This window comes from Protobothrops mucrosquamatus, unplaced genomic scaffold (genome assembly GCF_001527695.2).
Source record: "Protobothrops mucrosquamatus isolate PMUCROS unplaced genomic scaffold, P.Mucros_1.0 scaffold4402, whole genome shotgun sequence".
NCBI classification, from domain to species: domain Eukaryota; kingdom Metazoa; phylum Chordata; class Lepidosauria; order Squamata; family Viperidae; genus Protobothrops; species Protobothrops mucrosquamatus.
In genome coordinates, this window is record NW_015390315.1 from 17,860 (window position 1) to 38,738 (window position 20,879).

Below are 20,879 nucleotides of genomic sequence, written 5' to 3' on the forward strand. Positions count from 1 at the left end.
TTTGTCCGATGTATGTGGTGGGGCAGTCGGTGCATGGGATTTCATATACTCCTTGATTTTCTAACTCAATTTTGTCTTTGGGGTTTCTTAGGATGGTGGATATTTTTCGGTTTGTGCAGAATGCTGTCTTGATGTTGTGTTTGTGGAGGATCTTGCTGATTCTGTCTGTGGTGCCTTTTATGTATGGGAGGAGGGCTTTTCCGTATTCTTGTTCTCTGTCTTGGATTTTAGTGGGTTTTTTTTTTTGGATTAGGTTGGTAATCTTATTTCTTTGGAATCCATATATACACATTGCCATTGCCATAGGTGTATACTATAGGCCACCCAACTAAACAGAGGAAATAGATGAGCATTTGCTAGTCAGTTAACTAAGATATATAGGAAGCACATCACAACAGTAACGGGGGACTTTAATTACCCTGACATCAACTGGGAGACAAACTCTGCACCAAGAGGAAGATCAAACAGATTCCTGACAAACCTAGCAGACAACTTTATCTCCCAAAAAATAAAGAAGGGAACTAGGGGATGGCTTCAGTGCTTGGCGCGCTTTTGGAGGGCCGCAGCGCTTTAACGGCCTCTCTGGCGGCTTCATCCAGCATGACCTTCTTCAAGGCCTATTGTAGCGAGAGTCTCCTTAGTGTACAGTTTTTGTTGGAGCTCTCGATTCCGGAGTCTGCAGACTAAGCAGTCTCGTAGTCTCTCCTCCAAATCTGCGAAATTGCAGAGTCGGGACGCTTGACAAAGAGCGGCAATGAATTCTGTTGCAGACTCGCAGGGTTGTTGCTCCCACTGCTCAAAAGCATGCCTCCATACTATAATGGATAACGTGGTCTCAAAGTGGTCTCGGAGCTTTTTTTTCAAGTCTGCTTAGGTGACTGACTCGAGCGGCACCAGGGCGACCAGATTCTCTGCAATGTCAAAGGTGGCAGGGCCGCACACGCAGAGGAGTGTCGTGGCCTTCAATCCATCTTCTGCGACCTGTTGGTGCGGAGGTAATTTTCAACGTGGGAGATGTAGGACGCCCCTCTCTCCGGGTGAGTTACGTTGAATTTTCAAGCTTCCCGATCTTTGCCATGGTGGTTTGTTTCTTCGTTCAATGCCTTGCACTGCTGGCTTCTGTGTAGGCCCTAGGATGGATCCTTAGGGTGTGGTCGTCTCCAGCGTGGCTTGCTGGCAGACCGGGGGGGGGGGGGGAAACATAGTTCCTGTCAGGCTCTGTGCTGATCTCACCCCCTAGTGACTTTAAACTCTCTCAATGAAGCAGCACATCCCACCTTTGTTGCCACTGTTATATCTTCGGTTCTTTAGGCATTGAATGAGGCAGAATGTTGAAACAGAAACAAGTTTATTAACTCAGAACAGAAGCAGCCCTAAAGGCTGCTGTACAGCTATTTATACAGTTAGCCTCTAGGTGGCAACTAATAGGTTTAAAGTAACAGTTTCCCCACCCCAAACCTCATTATCAACTTGGAGACAGCCAGTCTGGCTTTTAGTAACAGCAACTGTTAAACAATACAGCAATGTAGGTCAGACATTAAGCAAGTGATTTAAAACTGTTATGGCCCATACATTATACCACTCATCTATTGAAAGCAGACTCCAGTTCTGTTGGAATATTCATGAGCAGGAAGAGTCATGTGGTAACTCAGTCAGCCAATGTGAAGAAAGTGCTACTGAGTCTGTGCAAAAGGTTTGAGTTAGAAGCTGGGTTTCAGTTTTAGGTCTCAGGTCTGTCTCTGCTGTAAGAAGTCTTCATTTGTGCTATGTTGCTGTAAAGAAGAATGTATGGTATTGTAAATAATTTTATATGAATATAAAGAGTTTATTTGAATCAGCTAAATGCAGTCAACTGTGAGAGCTTCTGATTTATTTTCACCAATAGAGAAATTAAAATTCTCTAACAAGTTCTAAGGCAGTGATTTAGAGGCAAAAATGTGATGCTAGTGCTTAATTAGGACAAAAATATACCTGGGAAATATGAAAGAGACATGGTGGGGCAGTGGGGAACAGCTGGCCTTTTAAAGAACATGGGCTGAAAGATGTTCACTTTACCAGAAAGCCAATAATGGAAAAGAAAGTGGAAAGAATTTGGGAGAATCATTTGAGAGTATTGGTTGGAGTCCTAGATAAGGGGGTGAAGATGGCAAAGGTGGAAACAAAATTGTTTGTCTGTGGCTAGAATTGTGTTAGGGTTTTTTTGTATTTTATCTTTTTAACTGTGTTCTTTGTATGATACTTTTTCTTCGTTTGGCACCTTTAATAAAATTGGCTTTTGTCAAATAGGGTGTTGCAACCAGGGGTCATTTGCATGTGTATGATAGTCAGCTCTACAGCCCTCATCTACTTTTGGGAAAAAGTCATTGAAAGAAAGAAACCATGTTCAAACAGACTTAGATTTTGTATTCATCCCCTGTTAGGCAACAGACTCCTTTCTTCACCCCCCTGCCCATCTGGGAAGTCTTATCTCTTTTGCAGCTATATTATGTTAATATACTATCTCATTTCTTATCTTTTCCTTCCCTAGTGAGATGACAATTTAAATTATTAATTAATTTATTTTACACTTTGATGATTATCTTTAGTCTTACATTCTTTATATGTTAATTTCCTTTGATTTTAACTAACCTTAATTGTCAAAATAAGCATACAAACTCAATAATAACTGCAATAAGGAATTAAATGTTATGAGCCTAAGAAACTATTTCATGATTAGATACCGACTTTTATTACTAAATGTTCCTTAGTGTTTAGATCTGGCCTGAGGATGATAATGTAGCACTTGGGGAAGAAGATGCAGCATAGCAGTCCAGCACTCGAGGCCAAGATGGAGAAGACCTGCACAGCCACCATGTATTTCCCTTTGGTGCTCAAGTAGGTGGGCAAGAAGGAGACCCAGACACTGCAGAAGACCAGCATGCTGAAGGTGATCAGCTTGGCTTCATTGAAGGCCCCAGGAAGGTTCCTAGCCAGGAAAGCCACTGTGAAGCAAATGGTAGCAAGGAAACCCATGTAGCTGAGAACAACATAAAACATGGTGACTGAGCCTTCATTGCATTGAAGGATGATCATTCCTGGCTGGGAGTGCAGGTCAGAATCAGGAAATGGAGGAGAAACTCCAAGCCAGAATACACAAATTATAATTTTTCCAGCAGAACCAGAAAGGATGATGGAGTTGGCCAAGCCCTTCCCCAACCATCTCCTCACTCTGTTCCCTGGTTTCGTGGCCAGGAAGGCCAGCACCACTGTGATTGTTTTGGCTAACACAGAAGACACAGCAACTGAGAAGACGATGCTGAACATTGTTTGTCGGAGAAGGCAGGTGGCTTTCCTTGGTCGGCCAATGAAGAAAAAGGAGGACAAGAAGCAAAACAAGAGAGAAACCAGGAGGATGAAGGAGAGGTCCCGGTTGTTTGCTTTAACAATGGGAGTTCCTAGGTATTTAAGGAATATGACTAAAACAAAGCCTGTTGTCAGAAACAAGAGTATAGCAAAGGAGACCAGGATGATACCCAGATATTCTTCATAGGACAGGAAGGTTATTCTTTTGGGGATACACTGGACTCGGTTCTCGATTGGATATTGATCATCTGGGCACTTGGTACATTTTTCAGTATCTGAGAAAACAATAAATAATATTATTTTGATAGTCTCTCCTTTCAAATTCCAAGACCGATTTTCTCTGGATGACAGCTGATACTGAGAGACAAAAAAGCCATAGTAATTGGTAAACTGAAATATAGATATAGACATAGAAAGATATAAATTCTTTCTTACTGCCCATCTTAAACCAAATGTTACAGTCCCCTTTAATAAACTCCCAAGATATACAACTATAAAAATGTCAACAACAACCAAAATAAAACCCAAAAGGGAAATAATACTGCATCCAGTTTTGGTCACCACGATGTAAAAAAGATGTTGAGACTCTAGAAAGAGTACAGAGAAGAGCAACGAAGAGGATTAGGGGACTGGAGGCTAAAACATATAAGGAACGGTTGCTGGAATTGGGTATGTTTAGTTTAACGAAGAGAAGGACAAAGGGGGACATGATAGCAGTGTTCCAATATCTCAGGGGCTGCCACAAAGAAGAGGGAGTCAAGCTATTTTCCAAAGCACCTGAAGGCAGGACAAGAAGCAACGGGTGGAAACTAACCAAAGAAAGAAGCAACCTAGAACTAAGGAGAAACTTCCTGACAGTTAGAACAATTCACCAGTGGAACAACCTGCCTCCAGAAGCGGTGAATGCGCCAACACTGGAAGTTTTTAAGAAGAGACTGGACAGCCATTTGTCCGAAATGGTATAGGGTTTCCTGCCTGAGCAGGGGGTTGGACTAGATGACCTCCAAGGTCCCTTCCAACTTTATTATTATTATTATTATTATTATTATTATTATTATTATTATTATTATTATTATTATTATTATTATTATTATTATTATTATTATTATTGGCACCGTAAACACTCTTCACTGAGGCAATCTACCTTGTTGCAATCTTGCCCTGACCTCACTGCTTCCCAATGCCTGGAAGAACAACCAGGTCTCCAGAGCTTTAGGAGAGTGGAGGCCTGTTGGGTTTCAATGGGGACAGTGTTCAATAGGGCAGGAGCTGCAACAAAAAAGGCAGGCTTTTGAGGATCCACGTGGTAGCAATGTTTTAGGGAAGAGACCTAGAGTGTGTCTACTATATCTGCTATAGTGGGACAAGCAGATATTCTCAGGTAGAGGAAGTCCCACAGATACCCTGGCCCTATGCAAAGTAGGGCTTTAAAGGTGCATTTAATTGCATTTGGAAGACAACTGAGAGCCTGTGCAGCTTATGTAATAGTGGTGTAGTATGGAAGAATATAGGGGCACCCAACATTGTACATACCATTGCATTCTGGACCATTTGTATATTCCAGGTGGTATTCAAGATCAGCCCCATGTAGAACATATTGTAGTAATTCAAACAGGAATTGACTAAGGCATGAGCAAGACCCCGCATTGCAGGAAAGGGCAGTGTTAGTGCACAAGAAACCTTCTCTAGCCATGGCTTCCTCTTGCACAACAAACTGTAGCAAGAGTCTAGGAAGACCCACAACTTGTTCATCATCTCCCTCCATATTCAGAGATGGCTTATCACTAGAACCTTGAGGGGCCCCAAAACAGGATGCCACTCTATCTTCCTAGGGTTGAGTCAAAGTTGGTTCCTCCCCATCCAGTCCACACAGTCTATAGGTGTTCAGCCAGCATGACACCAGCAACAACTGCCCAGCCATGGTTAGCATACTGATTATACCATCCCCATTGTGGCAAATGAATTCACATAGCAGTTTCATGTAAATGATAAGGAAGAAAGGAGAGCTCCTCAAGACCTGAAAGATGACCCTTTGCCATCTGAAATCAGGCCAGAAGGATATCATGATTTACAGTATCAAAAAATTAATTTGTGAAATAATTCAAGAAGAGATACTGAGTCTGTTATCTGTCTCTCAATGTCTTTAGCTTCTAAAAATGAGAAGATAAAGCAATATATTTCCATATTCTCTAGGTGTGATGACAATTTTAAAGGCTGACTGGGTTCCAGATAGATATTAATGGATATTATGTAGATTGGTTTTTTTAAAGTTAATTTTCCATTTCCTCTCCTTTATGTTATCTCTGGTTCTTTTTAATCCTAAAAGAGTATGAAATACTTTTCTTTCCTTTCACAAACACAACTGTATTCCTTTTTTGTTCATGTGGTGATTGTTTTGCATTTCACTATATAATAGGCAAGAACATTGAAAGATAGGAGAAGGGGGAAGATCCAGTAGCAATCCTACCAAGAAATCCATTATAATGGCTGTGTTAAACCTTATACTGTTGAATTGGTCTATTAACAATTGTTGTGTTTTACCTCTTAATCCAAAACATGGATAATTAGCGCAATATCTCCAATAATGAAAACTTTGTTCTACATCCCTTCTCTCATACTGATATCCTCTTGATGGGCATTATGGTGACTTTCGGTGAAGATGGCCAACTGACAATATACTCAGAGAAGATTCCCTTGGGAGTCCCTTGAAAGGGTTTTCTCCAGACTGTCATTTTTTTCAACTTACTAACAGAAGGAACCGGCGTTCTTTTAGTTTATATGACTCTTCTGAGTTAGGCAGAGTCCTAGAAACACCCCACACAAAATCCTCCATACAGCAGCAGTCTGCAAGTAGCTTCAGGAGCTGTGCTTTGGAGTGATCTGGAGTGATCTGCAAATCACTTCGTTGTTCAAAAGGCAGCCATTTTGGAATTTATTTTTCAAATTGACTGTAAGAGGTGCCTTTCATTTATTAATCACTTTGAGGAACCCTTATCTTTATTAAGTTAAAAGAGGATCTCTTCAGCCACCACCTTGATCATCTTAATAAATATTGATTGGTTGACTGACTGACTGACTGACTGACTGACTGATTGATTGATATAGCTTTTGGCCTGTAAGATAAAATTGGTTTGGATGAGCAAAACCCATTGGCCTGAAACCAATCCTCAAGAATTTAGATAATAAACATGGAAGGAAACTTCCAAGTTGACAAGTATAAAAGATACTTTCTTAGCAGAATTCATCTTGCTCAATCCAGCATGTTCTTCTATCTCTTCCTGCCTTTTTCTTCAAGATCTTTTTCTTAGTCCTACCATTATGGAAAAATGGGACACGTTGAAAATAACAATGAAGAATAATAAAAATGTTGGGATGGTTTATATAAAAGAAATGTTTTCTCTGTTTTTTTTTCCTTTTCTTTTTTTAATATATGAGAAATGTAAAACTGTTGGGATGGCTTGTATGAGAAAAAAGACTTATATACTTAAGTGTAACTAATTTTGAGAAAATCTTAACCAGTAAGAATGTTTTGAATATTGTGGGGAAAACAAATTTAAATAAGAATTTTGTAAACAGGATCTATGATGAGGCAATCAAGATGATCAATTAGAAAAGAAGCTTTATATTGATGTGGTTCTTATTTGCAGAAACATGAGAAAAATGTCTATATTTAATTGTCATTTATTCAAATAATAAGAACTGTATTAATTTAAGGTTGGCAAAAGAGAATATTATTGGAAGAAGAGAAAATCAAGCAAAACCATTATATGGACTATAGAATTATAGAAATTAATTGTTATTGATTGTTTTTTAAATATAAACCCAGACAACATGCTGTTTGTCAAATATTAGGGTGATTATGTTAAAAATCAATAAAACGTATTTAAAAAAGAAAAGAAAATAACAATGAGGAATAAAACAATCAAGTTCACATGTGTCTCTTTACATGCACTTTGATAAAATGCTCTGGTTGAATCCAGTGCCCTCTTCTCTGGTGTCACTCACCTTCCTGAATGGAGATGGTCCCCTCCGGACAAGGAATACAATCATAGCAGCAAACTGGTTCTTCTTCCCGAGCCCGTTTCACAAATCCAGGATGACAATTGTCCACACATTTGGACTGAGGCAGAGACTAAGCAGAAAAACAGAATTCATTCCAAAATATCTGCTAAATTTTTACGTATTAGATTTATTAAAATAAACTGAGACTGATTAAGAAAGAATATTCTGAGCAGGAAGATCAGGAAAGATTTTTTCTGGACTAAATAAAATATCGCAAAGCCACTCCCCATTAAAAATAGTCCAAAACTTTGTTCCAGTTAAGATATAAAGAAAAAATACCTCACATACTAGGGGTGTAATCTAGTTATATCTGTACATTTATATTTTCAGTTCATACAGCGGCCATGCTGGTGAAATAAAACTAAACATTACTGCCTAGTTTCTAGAATTATAGTGAGGATGAGTGGAGATGAAATCATGAGAACATGTCCCTTAAAATGGGTAAGTTAGGTAACTTTTGATGCAGCACATGGGACATGAATATGAACATTGGGTGGGAAAGGGATATTTCTAAGGCCCAGTTAAGTAATAATAATAATAATAGTAAAGTTGGAAGGGACCTTGAAGGTCATCTAGTCCAACCCCCTGCTCAGGCAGGAAACCCTATACCATTTCGGACAAATGGCTGTCCAGTCTCTTCTTAAAAACTTCCAGTGTTGGAGCATTCACCGCTTCTGGAGGCAGGTTGTTTCACTGGTTAATTGTTCTCACTCAGGAAGTTTCTCCTTAGTTCTAGATTGCTTCTCTCCTTGATTAGTTTCCACCCGTTGCTTCTTGTCCTGCCTTCAGGTGCTTTGGAGAATAGCTTGACTCCCTCTTCTTTATGGCAACCCCTGAGATATTGGAACACTGCTATCATGTCCCCCCTTGTCCTTCTCTTCATTAAACTAGACATACCCAATTCCAGCAGCCGTTCCTTATATGCTTTAGCCTCCAGTCCCCTAATCATCTTTGTTGCTCTTCTCTGCACTCTTTCTAAAGTCTCAACATCTTTTTTACATAGCGGTGACCAAAGCTGGATGCAGTATTCCAAGTGTGGCCTTACCAAGGCATTGTAAAGTGGTATTAACACTTCACGTGATCTTGATTCTATCCCTCTGTTAATGCAGCCTAGCACTGTGTTGGCCTTCTTGGCAGCTGCAGCACACTGCTGGCTCATATTTAGGTGATTGTCCACCAGGACTCCGAGGTCCCTCTCACAGTTACTACTATTGAGCAAGGTGCCACCTATGTTGTACTTGTGCAATTGGTTTTTCTTGCCTAAATGTACAACCTTGCTTTTTTCACCATTGAATTTCATTTTGTTAGATTCAAGACAAGATCCTTTCCGTCGAAGAATTACAGTTTTGTTAACCAATGGAACAACCTGCCTCCAGAAGCGGTGAATGCTCCAACACTGGAAGTTTTTAAGAAGAGACTGGACAACCATTTGTCTGAAATGGTGTAGGGTTCCTGCCTGAGCAAGGAGTTGGACTCGATGACCTCCAAGGTCCCTTCCAACATTATTATTATTATTATTATTATTATTATTATTATTATTATTATTATTATTATTATTATTATTATTATTATTATTATTATTATTACTACTACTACTACTACTACTACTATTATTATTATTATTAGTTGTGTCCAACTCTTTGACACCCCAAGGACCACCGCACTCCAGGACGCCCTGTCCTCCATTATTTCCCAGACTTACTACAATTAGGTGACATGGAAAGACAGATCCACATTTCTTTATTGCCTTTCATTATAAATTGACCGTCATTATTTCAAGCATCAAAAAAGGATTTTTTGGGGGGGGGGAGGGGAGTCAAAGTCATTTTCAGCCCTTCATTTTTCTAAATTAAGATATTGTCTCACATCAGACAAGTCATTGTGATTCCGTTTTAACTGAACAACTTGGATCACCTTCCTAGCAACAGGAGGCCTATTACTCTATCCCAATGGGGTGAAACAGAGGTGTGAATAACTCTGGTCAGATACGTTTTTTTTAAAATATCTGAGCCTGCTCTTTCAGTGGTCACTAACACCAACCATACAGACATAGAAAACTTGCCACTATTTTCAACCACCTTGTTGAGCAACTTTAGCCGTGAAAGAGCATCTTGGCTGATAATAAGCCTCTGTCTTTCAAAACTCCCCAGTTGCTCTTTGATGGCATTCTCCTTGAGGAAAAGCAACCAACTTATGATATTCAGATCTGCTGCTACATTTCCACTTTGGTCCAAGTACAGCTTCTCCCAGGAAAAATTGCAAAACTCATTCTTCTCCAGAAAGGGATGGAACTAGAATGGAAACATCCAGGAATTTTGAAAGACACTTGAAACATACTAAAAGGGGAAGCAATTTTAAAGGTGAGCCAGTGAGCAAGAGAAGTTCAGTCTCCCCTTCATTATTTGCCTAAATAGCAATAGCAGTTAGACTTATATACCACTTCACATTGCTTTTACAGCCCTCTCTAAGTGTTTTACAGAGACAGCACATTGTCCCCAACAATCTGGGTCTCCATTTTACCAACTTTGGAAGGATGGAAGTCTGAGTCAAATCTGAACTGGTCAGGATCGAACTCCTGGCAGTGAACAGTGAGTTAGCCTTCAATACTGCATTCTACCACTGTGCCACCATGGCTAAATGCAAAGACTGAGCAGCCATTAGTCTTAAAATTTGAATTGGATTCCTGCAATGAGGAAGAGTTGGGCTAAAGGCTCCCAGGTTCGCCTGAAATTTATGAATATAAAATTCTATAATGCTAATTACAAACCCATAAGTACAGGAATTTATAATAGTGTTATAATAAACCCTTACAATAGTATCTAATATCAACATATAATTGTCACAGTGCCTGCTCTTTGGAACATAATCCTCTGAGCTAAATCTGGCTGCATCTTGGCCAAAACTGTTGGTCTTTTGTAGAACAAGGAAGTTCTACATCATCATTGGATTTTTTTTTTCTAAGTAGGAGCTAAGTTTGATGGATCCTTATCAGGACCCCATACCTGCCATGGTTGTAGCCTTGGAGCTTCCAATCTCTCTATCTCCTCCTTTTTTGCCCTCCTAGATGTTGAGGAATATGCAGCATTCAAGACATGGGCCAGAGTCTTAACAACACTGTAAAAACGGTGGTCAATTTGGATCTGAATACTGTTGCTCTTCTCCTGAATATCCAGTGGTGCTCTCTGGGTGCATCGTCTCCGGCCCTTGACTGAAAGAACGTGCTTTAAAAAAGAACAATGAAAAGAATGATCTTGAAATTTGGAATCCCAAAAAAGACTGGGTTGAAAGGCTTCATCCTTTGGCCATTTTTTTTCCTGAAAAGCAAAGGCCCAAATACTATGGATATATTTGAAAAGTGTATGCCTTGACATTTTCAATTTCTCCACGATTGTGGTGATCCAGACTTTCCCTTCAATGGGTCCTGGCAAACCTTCAAGTGTTAAATGGATATGCTGAATTCTATCGAAAAGGGAAACAAATTCTAGGAAGTGAACAAAGACATTGACTTGTCTCCACTTAGAGATGGCATTTCTGAGAGGTTCTGTAGGTCTAGTCATTGAGAATTGTTGTGAGATAACAACACAAATTCCATTTCTGACAAGCATAGGAGTGAAAGTTCTCATGAAATTCTCTCCCTCCTCTGTGTCCGGTGGAAAGAGACCAATCAAAGTCCATCTGAAATGGAGTAGTAGTTGGACAATTCCTGGGTACTGGATCCCATTTTGGGGGACCATCTGATGGAAAAAAGGGATTTGACTTTTATCACACAGATCCTCTGAAACAATTCCATAACTGATCTGAAAAAGCAGCAAAGATTGGTGTATTATATTTAAGTCAGAGCAAGTCTAAAATGTAAGCTTTTAAAATGTCCAGTGTGGTTCTCATGAACATATTAGACTAATTTATTGCTATTAGCCATTAGGCCATATCAAGTTAAGGAATACAAAAGGCAACAAGAATCAACAAGACTGAATTTAATCCTGTATTTAATTTGGGGTCTAAAACATTGATGTCTCCCTTTTCTTATAAAATTGACATTCCGATAATAGATGTGTATGTCTTCAATCTCTAGAGCACTGCAAATGCAAATCAGTTCATTTTTATTTTTTACCTTGCAATTTTAATTTTTATTTAATATATAACATGCAAAGAAAAATAGAAATAGGAAATTAAGGGAGGGAAAAGGAGAGGGGAAGAGAAGGTGTGGGGTACAAGGGAAAAATGGAAAATAAAGATATTGACTTCTGATTCTTTTTAACACAGTACAAGATAAAAACACTACAGCTTCAGCTTTTTGTTTTTACACATTAATATATAACTATCCATTTCTATAATGACAAATTTAATCGACAAAATCAATGTTTCATTTTTTTTTCACCACAAGCACAAAATCCAGAAGTGGTATCCAAATGAAAAACATACTCAAATACATTCTCCTTTTTAAATAGGATGATCAATTTAACCATTCCTGTTTTATTTTCCTTGCCCTGGGAATAGTATGTATTTCTATTTGAACCTAATAATCTTTGCAAACTATCATTTTTATTAACAAAGTTAACTATATACTTTCAAATTCTTCAACCTTGCTGGGAAAAATACTCTTTTTTCTAAAAAAAATTACTAAACTTTCTGTAAATACTTTTCTAGAATCAAAACTTTCTGATAAATCAGATCATTTTTAGAGACTTGCTTAAATGTTCCATATTTAACGTTGTGTACAATTTCTCAAGTCTTGCTTGATTAAATGTTTAGGCGTCCTCCCCACTGTGGATCCCAATCCCTAGCCATGACATTGGGCATGGTAAATAGCAGCTCATGAATTCCATAGAAAAGATACAATTGACTCTATTACCCACCCACCACCACCCTGCTCACTTTACTAGATAAACACACACACAAACCTGTGGGACTTTGTAGGTGCCCATTAATGTTGACATCTGAATAGAGATGTCATCAAGAGCTCCATCAAGAAAAGTCAAAAGATTGTCCTTCTTTCCACAGCTGTAGTTGGGAACATTAGCTTCTCCAGTTGAGAGCATGTCCAGCAAGGCATCTGAAGTGCCAAGGGTGTTCATATAATTGTCATGGATATTATAGCCAAGTGTGAGATTGTACAAAAGCTGAGAATTCTTGTTGATTTGTTGAATGGCAAAAATGAAGCGTAGGATTCTTGCTGGATCAGTAAATAAACTGCTATAAAAAAAATGGTCATGATAATATCATCTCTTGTCCAAAACAAGAAGCAAATTTATACTCACCCATCACTGCTTAATTTTTATGATTGTTGAAAAAGTGGGATGGAGATTTAATATTCACAAATATATCATTACTTTTAATAGTGCTCATTTTCAATTTGTGCCATAACCAAGTTTCAAAATCATTCAATCATGAAAATAGAATCACTATCAAAGTGAAGTTTTCATGTGACCCAGAAAAGCAATTCTAAAAATAGGTGATTCTCTATTCCTACTAGGACTGGGCATTGAATAGTTATAAAAATAGGGTAGTTATAAAAATAGGAAAATGGGTTGGCCAGAGGAAACTATAAACTTTTCAATAAGCCAGTTAAGAATAGAATAGAATAGAATAGAATAGAATAGAATAGAATAGAATAGAATAGAATAGAATAGAATGGAACGGAATGGAACAGAATAGAAGAATAACTTTATTGTGACTTTACATGGACACTAATCAGCATACAATAAAATGAGATTTCATTGTATTAGGGTGTCAAAGGGTAACCATCTCCAGTATACACTGCATAAACATGACAAAAATAATAATTATACATATATCCACACACACACACATAAATGACCCAGAGAAACAATACAGTCTAGTTCAGAAGTATACATATACATGGCTATTAAAATGAATCTTCTGAGTTTACCAGATGGATGGCAAAAATAACAAAGCTGTTACAGAATCTAGTAGTTCTGTTATAAATACTTCAAAACCTCCTTCCAGAGGGGAGTAAACAGAAACAGACTGTGAAGTGGATGTGTGGGGTCTCTAACAATAGAATAGAATAGAATAGAATAGAATAGAATAGAATAGAATAGAATAGAATAGAATGCTTCAAGCTCTAAGCATTTAACGCTTACAAGCAGTTGTGATTAACTCAGAATTGTACAGAGAGGGGAAAATAATTTGGACTTCGGGTGGGCTGAGTTGCCCCATCTTTGAATTTGGGTCCCTTAAAATAAGACATAAGAAGAAGCCATGGAAATCCAAATGGTTCAAGAAATTAGAAAATATAGCAGTAACTGAAAGAAGAGTGTTAGGATTGAAAATGGAGGAAATGCAACTCCATCACACTAAATGACTTACAAGGGAGATTGATTATAAGGAGCTGTGTTGAAAGACACTGTTATAGGGGACATTACTGTGGCAGAGGAGACTATACTAATGAGATGGTCTCCTAGCCTGTAATAGCTCCATTGTTTTTTTCCATCCTGCTGCTGCAAATTCAGTGGGCACTTCAATCTAAGCTTCCCAGAGACTGGCTGAGACATCAGCAGGAGCAGAAGCAGAAGGAGAATGTCCATAATTCACGCAGCTGAATCAATCCCCTTTTTGTTTCTAAATGACAACAAGAGTTCAAAGAATTCAAAGCACTCTAAAAAAATGGAAATGAGAGTTACTTTTTTGATTGAGAGAGAGATAAAAGAACTTCACCTGGAAAGGAGAGAAAGGTATGTTCAAGAGCACTGTCCTGCATGCCCCAAAATTTGCGCCACACAGAGTGTGACCTGAGACATTTATCCTTTCCTGATGCAAGGTCCCTTCCACGTTGCTTCAGTCTGATATTTACATCAAAGGCAGTCACTGGAGGAATATCAGGAGAGACCTCAGGATTTTAATAATTACTGTAAGGAGCAACATCTCTGGGAATTCTGGATTACTTCTGGGTCGCCATGTGCAGAGGAGAAGTTGGAGAAAAGTGTGTTAGTGAAAAATCACAGATACACCCCTAGAGGGCATTGGTCTGAGATGAAAGAATAGAATAGAATAGAATGGATTGGAATGGAATGGAATGGAATGGAATGGAACGGAACAGAACAGAACAGAACAGAATAGAATAGAATGGAATAGAATAGAAAATAGGTAATGGAATGGAATGGAACGGAACGGAACAGAACAGAACAGAACAGAATAGAATAATTTTATTGTTATTTTAAATGTACACTAATCAGCATACATTAAAATGCGATTTCATTACATACAACTCTCAAAGGGTAACCACTGCAATATACACAGCATAAACAAAACAATCAATCAATCAACCAACCAATCATTAAATAAATAAATAAATAAATAAATAAAATTATGTATAACCCACATACACACACATATGTGGCCCAGAGACACAACACAGTCTAGTTTGGATGTATACATATACATGGTGAGAAAAACCAGTCTTGCGAGTTTACCAGAGGGATGGCATAGGGCAGTGGTCCCCAACCCCTGGTCTATGGACTGGTACTGGACCGCGACATGCCAGCAACCAGGCCGCACAAACAAGCAAAGCCCCATCTGTGGGCTGCAGGCAGCACACAAAACCACACATAGGGAACAAAGCTGTTGCAGAATCTGGTAGTCCTGCTACAAATACTTTGAAACTTCCTGCCAGAGGGGAGCAACAGAAACAGGGCTTGAAATGGGTGTGTGTGGGTCTCTAAAAAGGCTTTGAGCTCTAAGCACATAGTGCATGCAAGAACCCACCTCAGCTAACCACCCAAGAAAGCAGAACTCTTGAAACAGGCATTGTCTCAAAAGGAAGCTTTTATTAGGGGTTAGGGACAGTAGGGAAGTCAAGGTGAGATCTAGGGAAAATCCTGTTTAAACGGTATAGTTAAACCAGCAATATTCCTCCTCCCACCAAAGTCATAATGTCCATTTGAAATCTAGCCAATCCACAGGTGGTACAATGTGCGGATAACCGGCACAGTTGGCGCACATCTCAAGGTCTTCTCCAGTTCCGTTTCTCTGTAACCGTCTCCCTGATAAGGAAGACACATTCCTTTCTCAAGTGGATAGAGGTGGAAGAAGAAAAGCAGAAAGCGCAAGTTAATCCAAGCAAAAGTAATTTCCCCCCTCCCCCCCAGTAGAATGGCAGGCCCCAAAGCAAAGGACAAGAGTATATATATGAAAGGGAGACAATAAGGATTTGGGGACCTGACAGCACTTATTATCAGTGTCTTGAATAATGGGAAGTGGGCTTCCTATAATCTTCTCAGCTGTCCTTACCACTCTCTGTATGATGGTCCTTCCTTTCAGGACATGTCTGGAAAGTGATGCTGAAGGGAGATAGTTTGACACCCAAGAAATTGGGTGTTGTCCTTCAATGTAGTCTCTTGTCTCCAGAGACTCCTCGGGAAGGTTCAGAGAAGAGCAACAAAGATGTTCAGGGGACTGGAGGCTAAAACATATAAAGAACGGCTGCTGGAATTGGGTATGTCTAGTTTAATGAAGAGAAGGACTAGAGGGGACATGATAGTAGTGTTCCAATATCTCAGGGGTTGCCACAAAGAAGAGGGAGTCAAGTTATTCTCCAAAGCACCTGAAGGCAGGACAAGAAGCAATTGATGGAAACTAATCAAGGAAAGAAGCAACCTAGAACTAAGAAGAAATTTCCTGACAGTTAGAACAATTAATCAGTGGAGCAACTGGCCTCCAGAAATTGTGAATGCTCCAACACTGGAAGTTTTTAAGAAGAGACTGGACAAACATTTGTCTGAAATGGTATAGGTTTTCCTGCCTGAGCAGGGGGTTGGACTAGATGACCTCCAAGGTACCTTCCAACTCTGTTATTCTATTCTATTCTATTCTATTCTATTCTATTCTATTCTATTCTATTCTATTCCAGAACTAAAGAGTTTGGTTCCACCCTATGTTGATGACACTTAACTCTAGTGTTCCCTGCCTTCTAATTCCAAGGAAGAAATCTGTAACCTTGAACCCTGCCGAATGTTAAGAATTGGCCCTGTTTGTGATGTATTTTTTCATTAGATCTCCATATGCTAATCCCAAATTGGAAGAGATTTTAAAGTTGTTCATGGGAAAGAGGAATTTCATTTCCCCACTGTTCTAGAAATATCAATTTTTGGATGATATTTCAGACTAAGGGATAGGAAATTGACAGTCAGACAACCTCAAAGTTGCTTTTTCAAGAGGCAACTGGACTTTCTTGTTTTTCTTTGAAGATGTTTCTCTCAGAACTGAAGAAACTTCTTAGATGAGGTGAAACATCTTCAAAGAAAAGCAGAAAGTCCAGTTGCCTCTTGAAAAAGCACTTTTGGGACAACCAAGACCTGGATCACCAAGAACCTCCATAGACGACAGTCAGACAACTGTATCTTTGGGTAAATATGGAATAAGTTATGAGGTGGATAGAGGGGTTTTTTTCCCTTTACACTCGTCCTTCAATATTCATGTAAGACACTGAGAACCTTTATACTTTGAAGTGTATTTGTTTATTAAACAAATAGTGGATCGTGAGGTCTGCATCTAAGATGGTAACAATGTCCACAGCATGGTTGATGGTGAGACCTGATTTATTGCTACATTAATCCAGAATATTATTTGGGGCAACTTGGTGGTCCTTCAGCTGGTTGTGTGGATTCTCTTGCCATTCTTTTGACATTCCCATCTCTGAGGATGTGTCTCACCTTCCCTTCAAAAGATCTCCAGGTGCTTTGAAGATGCAGTTGGGAATCCCTGTGTTCCTGGTTTATCTGGGTTGTTTGTTGAGTAATTCTGTTTCTTATCTGGAGGGGGGGGTACATTGATAGGTATATCCTAGTCTAGAAGGGAGAACTCCCAGTGAGTGTGTGTGTCTGTGTGTGCGTGTGCGTGCGTGGGAAGCTGAGGAGACAGGTAGGTCCATCCTGACAGTGAGGAATAGAGGATGTCCCATCTCTCTGGTCCACTACTTGAAAGCTGTCCTACTTGTACAACCCTTGGCTTCTACCTTCAATGCCTGGTTACCAGATTTTTGTGGCTATGGGTTCTGTCTGTTGATTTTGAATGACAGGATGACATCCCATTCTATAGGAATTCTTTTCTAGAAATCTAATGAGGCCGTATTTTAGCTCCTCTCTTCTTCAACATCTATGACACTGAGACCTTGAGTCCAACACTTCAAAGGACCTTAACTGTAGATACACTAAAATAATAGCATTTTTGGAACTCCCCAAATTATCACTGGCATATCCACAAGATTCCCATTGCACAAATGTCAAGTTTCAAATATCTGGGTGGAGTATTTCAAGCCTCACATAGAGTAAGGAAAAAGGAAATACATGATGCCTTTACTAATCAAAAATCTGTGGCTGTGTTGTGATTCTATTATTCAAGGATGAGGGATGCTACCTTCTAGCTGCCCTTTAATCATTAATAGTTGGCTCACTCATGTATGGAGAGCAGCTTGGACTAATATCTAGGCTTGGCCTGTTGGAGCATGTTGAATGATGAAATTCCTCACATTTATACATTTCTTCTGGTTGTAAGTTGCTCCTTTGTATTCATGCCTGGCCTCAGAATGATAATGAAGCATTTGGGGATGAAGATGCAGACCAATAGACCAGCACTGGAAGCCAAGATGGAGAAGACCTGCACAGCCACCATGTATTTCCCTTTGGTGCTCAGGTAGGTGGGCACAAAGGAAATCCAGACACTGCAAAAGACCAACATACTGAAAGTGATCAGCTTGGCTTCGTTGAAGGTCCCAGGCAGATTCCTTGCCAGGAAAGCCACCGTGAAGCATATGGCAGCCAGGAAGCCCAGATAGCTGAGAGTGATGTAGAACATGACAACAAACCCTTCGTTGCATTGCAGGATAATTTCTTCTTCCTGGGAATAGAGGTCAGTTTCAGGGAATGGAGGAGAAACTGTCAGCCAGATGGAGCAGATGATAATTTGGACTGCAGAACAAGAAAGTATGATGGAGTTGACCAAGCTCTTCCTCAACCATCTTTTCACCTGGTTTCCTGGTTTTGTAGCCATGAAAGCCAGCACCACCATGATGGTTTTAGCCAAGAGAGAAGAAATTCCAACTGAGAAGATTATGCTGAAAATGGTTTGTCGGAGAAGGCAGGTGGCTTTTATTGGTTGACCAATGAAGATAAAAGGAGACAAGAAGCAAAGCAGGAGGGAGACGAGGAAGATGTAGGAGAGATCCCGGTTGTTGGCTTTGACAATAGGAGTCTCTCGGTATTTAATGAATAGGATTAAAACAAAGCCTGTGGTTAGGAACAGGAGTAGGGCAAAAGTGATGAGGATACTTCCCATATGTTCTTTATAGGACAGAAAGATTATTCTTTTGGGGATACATTGGACTCTTTCCTCAGTTGGATACTGATCTTCTGGGCACTTGATGCATTTTTCAGTATCTGAGAAAACAGAAAGTAATAATATTTTTATAATCTGAAATGAAACCATTCCTCAAGTTTTAAAGGATTCAGATGTTCCTATGAAAGGCAAAATGGAAGGACCCTTCAAAACTGACAAGTAGAAAAGAGATTTCCTTTGAAAGAAGCAACCTTGCCCAATCCATGGCATCCTTCTCTATTTTGCTTTCTCATTCTTCAGGATATTTTTGTTATTCCTACCATTATGGATAGGGCATGTTGAAAATTAAGTACAATCAAATAGTCAAGCTTAGATTGTCTGTTTTAACATGCACATTGATCAAAATACTCTGCATGAATCCAATATCTTTTCCTCCAGAGTCACCCACCTTCCTGAGTGGAGAAGGTCCCCTTCGGACAAGGAACACAGTCATAGCAGCAAACTGGCTCTCCTTCCTGAACCTGTTTGACAAATCCAGGAGGACAATTTTCTACACATTGGGACTGAGGGAAAGACTAAGCAGAAAACAAAGGAACATCAATAAAAACAGGACAAATCTTGAAGGAAAATGGTAGTCGACATAAACATTAACAAAATAGTCTCTGGACTTCACTTAGATAAATATAAATCTCTAAAAGTTGCAAACTATTGACATATTACATTGCAATATAGGGCCTTTCTTCTTAATAAAGTCTGGAAGGATGGAATTGAGATTTCTTTTTGATTACATGTCAGATCTGCCATATTCAGCTCTGCACTTTGCTGGCATCCTGTCATAAATTGTACAGAGTACAGAGAAGAGCAAAAAAGATGATTAGGGGACTGGAGGCTAAAGCATATAAGGAACGGCTGCTGGAATTGGGTATGTCTAGTTTAATGAAGAGAAGGACGAGGGGGGACATGATAGCAGTGTTCCAATATCTCAGGGGCTGCCACAAAGAAGAGAGAGTCAAGCTATTTTTTAAAGCACCTTAAGGCAGGACAAGAAGCAACAAATGGAAATTAATCAAGGAGAGAAGCAACCTAGAACTAAGGAGAAACTTCCTGACAGTTAGAACAATTAACCAGAGGAACAACCTGCTTCTAGAAGCGGTGAATGCTCCAAAACTGGAGGATTTTAAGAAGAGACTGGACAGCCATTTGTCTGAAATGGTATAGGGTTTCCTGCCTGAGCAGGGGGTTGGACTAGATGACCTCCAAGACCCCTTCCAAATTTATTATTATTATTATTGTTATTATTATTATTATTATTATTATTATTATTATTATTATTATTATTATTATTGTTGTTGTTGTTGTTGTTGTTGTTGTTATTATTATTACTATTATTGTTGTTGTTATTGTTATTATTGTTATTATTGTTATTATTATTGTTAGGGGTGGTGGAGGGGGGCAATTGGAATGTAGAGAATAGAGATGAGAGGGAAGGGGGGGGGGGGGAGACGATTGACAGAAACCAGAACCAGCCTATTCCAGTCTTCAAGGACACGTAGCATGGGAAAAGAATGGAAAATTGCACTGAATGGAGCTAAACATTTAAGCTGTTCCCAGAACATCTAAACGACATGCCATTGAACACAGATGGACAGTTCAAGGGAGGAGGGCTGGAGAAAGAGGGAACAATGTAACCTTTTGCATGGGAACTTCAGACCTAGCCTTACTTTTGCTGCAACTACTAATCCTTAGTAAAAGAACCTATCACTTCAACCAAATGGAGTTGAGATTCTTACTTTCCTAGGGATCTAGCTGGGGCAGGTCTGACACACTACATAGAACATTGCAAAACCATTTCCCTTTGAAAGTAATCCAAAATTATCTCTCAGATAAGGTGCAAAAAATTTTTTCTTACACATTAGGGCTGTCAACCTTAGAGAAGATGTTCTTTGTTTCTTTTTATATTTATATCCTCAATTCATATGGCTGACATGCTAAGCAACTCAGATTAGACCAAAACTGACTGTCTGTATTCTAGAACTGAAGTGAGATGAGATGGAGGTGAGGTGATGAAAACAGAAAGGCTAAGTCAGCATCTTTTGCTGCAGCTTATTGGCTCATTGGAATTATAAGTGGTCTACTCCCCATATTCAATTCTTTGTGAAGGCCATCCACCTTGTTAACTAGGC

General features: G+C 39.2%; 1 protein-coding gene across 1 annotated transcript in view; it reads right to left on the reverse strand.

The window, feature by feature from the left end:
- The window catches only part of LOC107298967 (metabotropic glutamate receptor 2-like), a 46,194-nt gene that overhangs the window by 13,172 nt on the left and 12,143 nt on the right, over positions 1 to 20,879 (reverse strand). Inside the window, exons 3-8 of the mRNA XM_015828326.1 lie at positions 19,145 to 19,271; positions 18,738 to 18,797; positions 18,102 to 18,329; positions 12,306 to 12,577; positions 10,407 to 10,625; positions 9,450 to 9,575 (exon numbers count right to left, since the gene is read on the reverse strand). Of these exons, the coding sequence (XP_015683812.1) occupies positions 9,450 to 9,575; positions 10,407 to 10,625; positions 12,306 to 12,577; positions 18,102 to 18,329; positions 18,738 to 18,797; positions 19,145 to 19,271 (1,032 nt within the window). The remainder of the gene's footprint in view (positions 1 to 9,449; positions 9,576 to 10,406; positions 10,626 to 12,305; positions 12,578 to 18,101; positions 18,330 to 18,737; positions 18,798 to 19,144; positions 19,272 to 20,879) is intronic.